Raw genomic sequence first — 10893 nt, 5'->3', positions numbered from 1 at the left:
ATTTTAGCACTGAGATTTAACACAATGATTAAATTAGTCCCCTTATGAAACCTGTTCTTCATGTAGTGAAACTGAATGCAATGTGCAAGGACCTGACTGAGAAATGGGCTAACTTGTGAATGACAAGTTGCTAGCTGATGAGCATGTCCCCTTGAACTGGTTCATTGCTTTTTCATGTAAAAAGTGGCATAAGCACATGTGTGCACAAATGTGCTGGTACATGGTAAATGGCCTGTATTTATATAGCGCTTTACTAGTCCCTAAGGACCCCAAAGCGCTTTACATATCCAGTCATCCACCCATTCACGCACACATTCACACACTGGTGATGGCAAGCTACATTGTAGCCACAGCCACCCTGGGGCGCACTGACAGAGGCGAGGCTGCCGGACACTGGCGCCACCGGGCCCTCTGACCACCATCAGTAGGCAACGGGTGAAGTGTCTTGCCCAAGGACACAACGACCGAGACTGTCCAAGCCGGGGCTCGAACCGGCAACCTTCCGATTACAAGGCGAACTCCCAACAGCCACGATCGCCCCATAAGATGGAACCATCAAACATCAGTGAAGCAAACATCAGTGAAGCAAAAGCATCTCACCGAATCATAGATACAGTTTGCAGATTTTTCTTATTAATTCAATTTTCAATTCAATTCAGTTTAATTTTCTTTATACAGCGCCAAATCACAACAACAGTCACCTCAAGGCGCTTTATATTGTAAGGTAGACCCTACAATGATACATACAGAGAAAAATCCAACAATAATATGACCTCCTATGAGCAAGCACTTTGGCAACAGTGGGAAGGAAAAACTCCCCTTTTAACAGGAAGAAACCTCCGACAGAACCAGGCTCAGGGAGGGGCAGCCATCTATTAAAGCTTTTTTCAAATGGATGTTACCCAAGCGTTTGCTACTTGAAGCTATGCCATGTTCTACCATTAAGCCACTTAAAAATTGAGCAGGATTTCAAAAGGTAAAGGAGAGGACTGGTTCTGCACCAGCACTACATTGGTGGAAAAGAGGTAAAAGGTCCTAGCTGTGAGCAGGGATGCAGTATTTCTTGTTTGGTAAAACTGGGGTTCTGTTATTAAACTGTTATTATCCAGAGAGGTCCCACTGTCTGTGCTTTTCAGATGCAGCATCTGAACATTTTCAGCACACACAATAAACCTGAATTACTCCAACTAAACGAAAACCAAATAAATAGCTCATCTCCTCTGGAAAAACAAACAAATAATAGTGGATTAGGATTGACAGAATAACAGGTAACCAGAGGATGATCCACAACTGAACCAGTACTTTGTACTTGTGAACACTGAATTTAATTAATCTTTTCAAATATCGACAGGAAAATGTGCCTTTTGTGGTGAACTCTAAATTGTTAGTGCTGTGAAATTCTATTCACTTGTGTTGTATTTGGATGGTCGCAGAAATCAAAGAAATAGATACCATGCAATAAAACCAGAACTTTTTGTAGGACCATTTACCGATAGTGGAATTATAGAAAATGTGTCTTTTGCGATTTGGGTGATCTGGTTGTTTAGCTAATAATTTTAAAAAGTGCACCATACCCTAAACAGTCGCATTTCGGAGTGAGCTCTTAAAATCACTGTCAGCATGAGAGCAGGAAGGAGATTTGAGAGGGTTGGATGTGTCATCTAGGAGAGAATCTCTTCATGTTTAAGTAGGCTATGAGAGCAGTGTTTCTGAGGAAAGGGAAGTGTGTATGCCAGCTGTCAGAAGTTTGTAAACTCACTCCCAGCACTTCACAGGCGACTGCAACGCCATTCAAGATGTCACTTCCTTTTGGGTGAAGTTGTAATATCAAATTTTAACTTTGCAATGTGGAGCACACCCTGTGCACGCATCCGTGCGTGTGTGTGTGCGTGTGTGAAAGTGCTCGTCTACATGCAGGACTGCATGTGCAGAGATTCATTTGTGTGGGCTTGAGTGTGTGTGTGTGTGTGTGTCAGCAAGCTTGAGGCTGCAGGGCTGTGTGTTACAGCAAAGACATTTGATGTGTAGAATTGTGCCTGAGGTGAAGCAAGATGTCTGCCATCTCTCTCCGGAGTCTACTGCTGATACGGTGAACTTAGTGATGTCGCCTCAAACCACCATATCAGGCGTGCAGGGTTACAAGGAGGAGACTTACAGACTCATATTCCCCCTTCAATTTAAACTCTAAATTGGTCACACCTCCCACTTTTGCAGTGTGACCGATGGCACAGGGCTGGACACACTTTCTTAAAGTTCTGTGAAGAAGTAAGCAATTTGGCTGCATCAGGGGGATTTGAATCAGTCTGACCTACATGTGAGCTATGGTACATGTATGTACAGTATTACAACACGTAGTTGCTCTGCGGTACATGCCGATGCTGTTACAATAACATAGTTGCTGTGCTAAATGAGAGGATAAATTTTACATCTGAAAGTCTGCTACAGTCGTCTCATAGCATTCAATAGGAGGGAAGATGCGCAAACACACAGACCTCTCACACAATGCAAACCATCTCAAGTTCAAATAAACCGTAAGAAGGCATGATAGATAATGAGAAAAAAATGTGGAAGATGATTTTGTCTGTAGGAGAGAGGAAAAAAAATCATATCATGAAATAAATAACTGAGGTAGAGGCACAAAGGAGGGGGAGGGCAGGGTGGGGCAGGGTGGGGTGGGGTGGTAGGGTGTAGGGGTTGTCTCAACCTCATGCAGTGTGGAAATGGTCCTGATCATGGCAGGGAGGCAGGAGCAGCAGCAGACATTTTGCTTTCCAGATGAAAGCAAAACTTAAACTGAGGCATGGTTTACTTAACGTCTGAAGAACGTAAGAAATAAAACAAACTCCCCTCATCATAACAATATCCACAGAGGACATAGTTATGATCAGAACCCCAGGTAAAAAGGTTGCTAAGTCATGCAGAATCGTTAACTTGCATACCTTGGCCCATTCTATTCATCCTTGTTGCACTTCAGAAAGAGAGGTAAGTAATCTACTGTAAGTGAGGCGTATTTACAGTTAATACACAACTAACAAATGGCTACCAGTCTATCTTATGCGTACATGTTGTCATTACAGCATTCGGTTGATATAATACATCTACGTTTCAAGATGTATTCAGGACTTTTCCTTTACTCCTTAACAGCTCTGGAGTACGATTGTAACAAATCTGCATGCTTTTAGAATATGTCACGCTTCAAAAATGACTTTATTCTCCCAAGTCAAAAGAAAATTACGCTCATTTTTGGGAGAAAATATGGAATAAACACCAAGTATTGTCAAAAATATTTCACCAAATTTGAAAATAATCTTATAAGTGAATAATAAAGTACAGGAAATAATAGCCTGCTCAAAAGGGCTACCAACATGGACATGCAATAAAGCAGTACAGATGCACCATGATTAACAAAATATCAACACTGCTAATGAGGGATGATCTTATGAGTATCTGTAATGTCAACTTAATAATAAATATCAGCTACAGTAGCCAAATCACAGTACGTTACATCCATGATCCAGGTGTGCTGATCATGTGCACAAATATCCAACACATAACAGTTACTTACTCCACAAATACTACAAGATAAACACAAAACAACTAACTATTAAGACAAATACAACAGGTAGACCAAACAACATATTGAAAGTGAGTTGTGGTTGGGGCTTTTTACTGTAATCTTCTTTCCAACCACAATGGCCGTTTAATCCAAACAAATGGCCTTACTGTTTACAAAAGAGGCTCGAGTCTTTGAGGCAAATAAATGAACCCAGTTCTCCACAAAGTGAGTTTACCAATTTGCTTATGCCATGTTATGACTGCAGTGATGTCAGAGTGAAGACCACATGCAGATGATTATGAACAAAACACACAAACACAGGGCATGGACGCAAAGCACAAACACATAATACACAGTAATCATCAGTGCATGTGTCATCACCGTCTACACACACAAACACACACACACACGCACGCACACACCTATAGCATACTGTACAGGTTGGGTATAAAACACTAATCAGGCAGATTGCAGGACATGTGCGTATGCGTACTTCTGTTTTTCGCGGGACTCCCGGGTCTTGCTGCTGCGGTTCTGCCGGTTCGATGGGGGGATGGAGTGCACGGATGAGCTCTTTTTGCTGGAGGAATGGGAGGAGTGGGAAGAGTGGGACAAACTTGTCCGGGACTGGCCGGCGTTGTGGTCGAACTGCATTAGGCAGAAGATCAGGTCGGTGGGCACCAGTTCAAATTCGTATGGAGGGTTTGTGATCACATACCTAGCCGGAAAACACATGTTACAGACAATAAGACTCAGATACATCAATGAAAGAGCAGCAAAGCATTTACTGCAACATTTAAAACTTAAACATAAAAGTCATGTTAAAAATAAAGTTTCCACAGGCCTCTAAGTACACCCTTACCTTTTCTAGAGGGATTAAATTAATAAGTAGCAGCCAGGCGCTTCTAATCAAATGCAACTGAAAATCAGCAAGCGTGATCAACTCTGTAAAAGCATGGGTTTTGGCAGTTTGCAGTCTGGAGCATTCAGGTAAATGTTAACACAATAGCACAATCTTCCCAGGAGTGGAGCTCCCAGCAAATTCACCCCAAGATCAGAGAAAACGATCAGAGAAACTCTGACATAAAATTGCATAAAACCCAAGAGCTACATCTCAGACTCTACAGGCTCTGGCTAGTGTTTTAAATGTTAAAGTTCATGACTGCACAATTAGAAAAAGACTGAATAAAAATGGCTCATTTGGAGGGGATGCAGGATACCAGAATATGAGCACAAAGACATCGACGAACTGTCAAGCATGGTGGTGGAGTGGTGATGATTTGGGCTTGCTATGCAGTCACAAGACCTGAACACCTTGTAGTCACTGAGTTTAATACAAATGCCTCTGTATACAACAGTACTCTGGAGTCTACAAGAGTAATCATTCATTCTATTACATCAAGATATTCATTTTGGCAATGAGCAAAAGCTTGTATCATACCGTTTTGTACATTGGCTTGGTGCACCGAGATGTGCATCTCTTAATCTGTAGATTCCGAAACACAGCATGTTGTATGTCTTCAGTGCTTTGCAGAATAAATCTCCGTAGCAGCCGCCATCCTGGTGAACAACAGAACAAAGAAACCATGATTGTGTGTTAGGTCAGTCAGGTTAGGACAATAAATGGAATTGTTAAGTTGTGAGATTCATGCGCTCTGTACCAGTCTTTTGCTTGCCAGTAAACACCAACTTTTGGCAGAGGAGACTGCAATAAAAACTGGCAGTGTTGTAAAATTATGCCAGAGTTCATCCAAGAAAAAAACAAAACAAAAAAAACTTCATTACTCATAGTTCACAAGATTAAGAAAACCTGTTAAAAACAAGGTTGGAACCAATTAGAACCAACACCATGTTGGTTCATTGTTCTCTTCAAAGCGATCTTCCCTTTCCACCCACTAAGGCTTGCTTTGCACAATCACTGTTCTTCACATCAGATTAAGGCCCGGGAGCAGCAGAGGTGGGCAGATGTGTGCTGCTGGGTAGTGGCAAAATGTGTCATCTGCACTTAAACATCCACTTACCCCTAAGTCAGCAAATGGCCCGTCGTAGAGGGCTAGCTGGGCGACGCGACACCTGTCTCTGTTGGCCAGAGTTTGCGGTGTGCTGTAGCCTCCTCTGAGAGCATTCTCTTCAGCCAGCAGGCCCTCCAGCTCTGGCGTGGCTCCCCCTGTTACCAGCGTTCGAATCAGCGTGAGGATATTATCATTAAAGTATGTCTGGACAGAGAAAAAAAGGTATATGTATAAGCAGATGTCATTAGAGTCACCAGTAGAGCTGTAGCAGACATAAGCAAAAAGTGCTTAGACCTTACTACCTCTCACTACTCATTAGTTATTGAAAACATATTTTCTTCCTTACCTCTTGTGATATTTCACTGTAGGTAGTTTGGACTTTATTTATTGAAGTTATTAATCTTTAGGTTTCTGATAATAAATGAATTTATTTGAAAAGTCAACAGAAACACATCTTTGTAGAAACCACTTTGCTGTTATGGTCAATAACCCACAGATCTCAACACTGACATTTTTCACTGTGCCCGTTTCTTATAAAATATACACTTTTTTAAATGCTGATCTTTTTATGCAATAGTTAAAAAAAACGATATTTTAAAATCTTTCTTTTCATGCGCCATTCACCAAGATGAATACATTAAAATATTTTTTTAAAAACTGACTTTGAAAACAGAACCATATACATGAATAAATACAACTAGATATAAGTGCAAACATGCTTTTTTGGCTTTTTTGGGGGGGGTTAGTTGGTGAACCAGCCCTTTAAGTATTCAGTATGAGAAATGTTGCATTAGGTTGCACTAAAATATACATAAAATTCAAGATACATAAATCTATCAAATTTTAGAGCTACATGGTCAAGGACATTTTGCTAACCATAGTACATGTGGGATCATTGCATTAAATAAAACACTAGTACTTCCACAAAACATAATTCTTTCCTCTACGCACCCCACAAGGTCTGCTTTGACTTTCGAAACAACAATTTGACTGCGATCTGCAAGTGTCAGGTTCTCCTGTCCTTCAAGCCGATCAGAACCTGCTTTTGCTAAGAGTGAAGACAGCTGATGTCACCAGGCAGACGGGCCGTAGTGGCAGCGCCCCTCACTGGGACCCTGACAGGCCTGCAGAGCCTCATGATGGATGAGCAGTGTCCATTAGCTGGCTTCACCTCTGACCAGTGCCAGACTACAGCTGACGCCCGCTATACTCCCTGCACAGCTCAGCTTTGCACGCTACTCTAAGCCCTTATTCGCAGAGAGAACTGCTGGAATTAAGCCATCACAGCACCAAAGGGAAACAACACACTTGGTCATCGGGAGAGGGAGAATTTTTCTGTAGCTTGTTTTCTGCCCATTTCATTTTTTTTCTTATCTCTGGCTCAGTGATCACAAATGACAAAACAGCGTTTCTTTGGCCCCTTTCTAGCTGCACATATATCACCACTACTACACTAACTTTTAGTTTACTTTGTTAAAATAAAACTCCTGAAAGTTAAACAGTCAACACTTAGGGTGAGTGATGCCAACTATTTCTCTTCTGATGTCAGTGGAGTTGGCAGGCATATGTGATCAATGTACTGTGCCATTTCATTTACCAACTTCTGCCTACTTGAAATGCCAAAACTGCGCATCTACTTAAATTTATGTCAACACATCACCTCAGGATGTGTTTTTTTAATTATATACACCAGCTGAGTTTGTAACTTATAGGTAAGTACAGGTACATCTGAAAATTTATTGTTCTAAAGCAATTTAATTGTAAATAAGGAAAATAAGGAAATGATCTGGGTTTATTAACATAATGCAATGTCTTAACTCTACCTTAATCTACAGTCTCTACCTGAGCAACAGCATCCAGTTAAGTCTTTATGTACTTTATTTGAAACTCTTCTCTAATGAATATAGCTATTAAAGCATGCAGATGGAGAATTTCAAAAATAAAAATTGTAAAATTTAAAACAAGCACAGTGGGTTTTCAGTCTGTTTAGGAACTCACCGCACTCATCAGGGAGTCGAGTACACTGACAGCGAAGGCGGTGCCGCAGGCGAAGGGCTGAGTGAGGTACAGCTCTGTGTCTGGGTCGTCATCATCATCTTGGTCCAGGAACTGAACGTTTGAGTCGTTCACTGAGAGAGGGGACACAGCCGAGTTAGAGACGGGCAGAGTGAAGTGCACACCTGAGAGTTTAATAGCATACGATACACTTCTTCTTTTTTTTTTTTAAATGCTGAGTTACATTTTAAAAGATTAGGACACATCTTAGTAATGGAAGAAGAAGGTCTCAGGCATATAGGTATTGCGGTATGGTTGGAGCTTCCAATATAATGCAACATCAGATGCACATTATATCTCACTGCATATATACACCACTGCACTTACTTTAAAACACAAGAAAAAAAATAAAATTCATTTCTTCTCCAAACAATTGACATGTTTTCCACTGATCATGAAATCAATAATTATTGTAAAATTGATGCCCAAGTTAAAAAATACTCTTCTTTTGTCCTCATATGTTTAATTGTTTGGAATGTGACAAAAATGTGTTGCTGAATAAAATACCTTTTTCATTTTTTAATGTGTATATTGTAATATATGTAATTCTATGTACTGTATATAACATGCAGGGTGCGTTTCATACATTTAGGCAAACCACAACTTTAGATAACCATTGAAGAAGTCCCCAATCTTAGCATCTCTGTAGCTACTATATACTCATTTTGGTTTTTCTTTTATTATTTATTATATTGCTATCCAAGGTACATAACTGCACAGAATTTCAAAATACAGTGACAGTAGCATACATAAAAACAAAAACAGATATGTATTTTAAAAAAAAGCATATATCTATATATTTATAAGGGTTCATTAAAAAGTAAAATTTGAGACTTCAACAATGGCTACTATCTCACATGAGAAAACCATGCACTTAATGACATGCTATGTTTTTTTTTTTGTTTTTTTTGTTTTTTAGGAAATTCCTTCTTGATGGATGTGTTTGTCACATCATCACCATTGTGGAGATACATCTCACATATTTACCTGTGCCCCGAAAGTCAAATTAAAACCAGATAACAACACACTTTTTATATTATGATGAAGAAAAACATGATCTGCACAGTGTAAATGAAACTAGCCTGATAATAAATGGATTTTTTAAAAAACCTCTTAAGTGTAATAAAAGAATGAGTTCTTGCTGCAAATCTTTTTCCCTATAATGTATTTCTAGCAGCAATGGACAGCGATGAATCTATGAGCCAACGTTACTCTAAAAGAGAGCATCACACAAGTTTTCTGTTTGACTTGTGCAGTATCTGTGCCTCAGAGTTATGGCATGAGGGAAAGAAAAAAAAGAAAAATACATTTTAAAAATAAACAAACAGCTTAAAAGATTTTGTTCGTTGTTGTTATTTTTGAAATTTGATTTCTTCCCTTGTTTCCTGTGAGCTGTGGAACAAAAATGTCAGTCAAAGAGAGAAGGGGGCTGATGCAAACGGGCCTGGGCCAATGGAGTGAAGGGGGGGAAAGCGGGAGTTAGTGTGTGTGTGGAGGTGGCAAGGAGGGGAGGTAGGGGTGGTGAGAGGCCGAGGGGGTGTTGCTATGAAAACAGCCACAAGGACAGACTGAACATGATCAAAGACCTAGCGAAGCTCTGCAAAAACCCAACTGGAAGAAAGAAAAAAAAAATGCCCCAAAATAAATAAGAAAAATAAAAAAATCAGTAAAAAGAGGGCCAAAACAAGACAGTCAATTTCAGCCAGAACGAAGGATAAAAATGTGTTCAAAGTGAAGCCATGGGAGCGGCGAGAGCCTTGACTGCAGCCAGATAAATCAAGACAAGCTGATGAGGAGCGGAGCGACGGAGCGAGGGGGAACGAACGGCAGCAGAGGACAAAGGCTCAGCTTACCCAGCTCTGTTATCATTTGTATGCTGGTTCCACTTTTTTTTTCCTGACTGAGTGAAACCAATGGCAGTAGTTTGCCAGGTTTAGCTAATGGTGATGAGACAGTGCAGAGAGAGGGAGAAATTGTGTCGTTATTGAAACAGTTTCAAAGACTGCAGTAAAGGCATTCGGGTGTCTCGAGACTGCTCGCGTCAACTTCGGAATTACTCTGAAATATTCACGGCTGTCCGGTGTCTAAAAGTGAAGCACCCCGGATTAGAGTGCACAGTAGATACGAAGCCCGAGCTGTCACAGCACCGTGCCGCTTCAACAACAATAAATAATTTCATGGTAAAGCAGTGAGACGGATAAAGAAAAGGATCTTATCCATAAACACACCTACTTCACACGCCATGCAAACAAAATTGATCACGAAACTCAGATGAAGCATGTTTTTTAGGTTTGAAAGTGACTTTAATATGCTTCTGGCACTGTAACCTGAACATATGACAATGTAAGTACAGCATATATTTGGCGTAAGACATGCAGCCACTCTTCCCTTTGTATTCTCTTACTTCTTCCTTTCCTAAAAGACAATGTTATCACATCTAGTGATGCTGCAGCTTTAAAATTTTCTAAGCAAAGACCATGCAGAGAGGCAACTCCAGAGCCATGAACAGGTCCAGGACAGAAGCCTTTGGCTCTAACGTGGACTATCTAGTTTTGATGATTACATATGCGGTTAGGAGTGTAATGGGAGAGGCTCAATTCAGGTAATGGCTGTGCTGGTTACAAGTAATATTAGGCAGCTTCTTTCTCTTTCTGGCCTTTTCTTAGCTGGCCTCATGCTCCATTGCTCCCTAATTGGGTCAGAGGAGACAGAGTAGCTAGTCTCTAGTGCTTTAGAAGGCCCCTCGGAGATCTGAAAGTTTCATGAGTCCCCATCACCATTGGGAATACAACCGGTGGTATTGTGATTAATAAATGGACCCATTTTGCAACCAAGGCACTTTTCCTCTTCTACCTTTTCTCTTCCCTTTTCTCCCTCTCTCACTCTCTCCATCAGGCTGAGTTTCTCTTGTCCATTAGTGGACAAATGGCAGGAGATGTGGCTTTTGTCCCGAAAGTGCGTGTTTGATACCTTTAAGTTGAGTCACCACTTGACAAAAAAAAAATAACAACAAAAAAAACCCAAAACCTTGCAGGATCCAGTAACCCACATCCGAATATGAAGTTGAGTTGGGCAAAGCTATCAACAACATGAAAGTGGACAAAAATTCCACACCGTGCATTCTTTAGTCTGTTTGACCTCGAATGAGTTGGAACTTTTGATAGCAGAATGATGCCTGAGATTATTAGCTCTGTGTGTCTACATCTGGAAATGAATAATGAGTTGACTGGTAGTTACTGGATGTAACATGCAATGTTTGCAACTGAGGTG

The 10893-nt window shown here is 40.6% G+C and overlaps 1 protein-coding gene across 41 annotated transcripts in view; it reads right to left on the bottom strand.

The window, feature by feature from the left end:
- Positions 1-10893, bottom strand: part of kcnma1a (potassium large conductance calcium-activated channel, subfamily M, alpha member 1a) — a 148384-nt gene that overhangs the window by 5962 nt on the left and 131529 nt on the right. For 20 of the 41 annotated variants that reach the window (XM_042224353.1, XM_042224348.1, XM_042224363.1 and 17 more), the window contains 6 exons: positions 9477-9560; positions 7567-7697; positions 5578-5772; positions 4998-5116; positions 4050-4274; positions 2940-2968 (listed from right to left, as the gene is read on the bottom strand). In XM_042224353.1, coding sequence (XP_042080287.1) covers positions 2940-2968; positions 4050-4274; positions 4998-5116; positions 5578-5772; positions 7567-7697; positions 9477-9560 — 783 coding nt within the window. The remainder of the gene's footprint in view (positions 1-2939; positions 2969-4049; positions 4275-4997; positions 5117-5577; positions 5773-7566; positions 7698-9476; positions 9561-10893) is intronic. The other 21 variants (XM_042224394.1, XM_005914060.3, XM_005914071.3 and 18 more) reach the window with 3 other exon arrangements.

The sequence above is a fragment of the Haplochromis burtoni genome, unplaced genomic scaffold (assembly GCF_018398535.1).
Source record: "Haplochromis burtoni strain Fernald_Lab_line unplaced genomic scaffold, NCSU_Asbu1 Contig_7, whole genome shotgun sequence".
Classification (NCBI taxonomy): Eukaryota; Metazoa; Chordata; class Actinopteri; order Cichliformes; family Cichlidae; genus Haplochromis; species Haplochromis burtoni.
The sequence above is the reverse complement of the archived record's forward strand: the minus strand, read 5'-3'. Positions and strand labels throughout refer to the sequence as shown.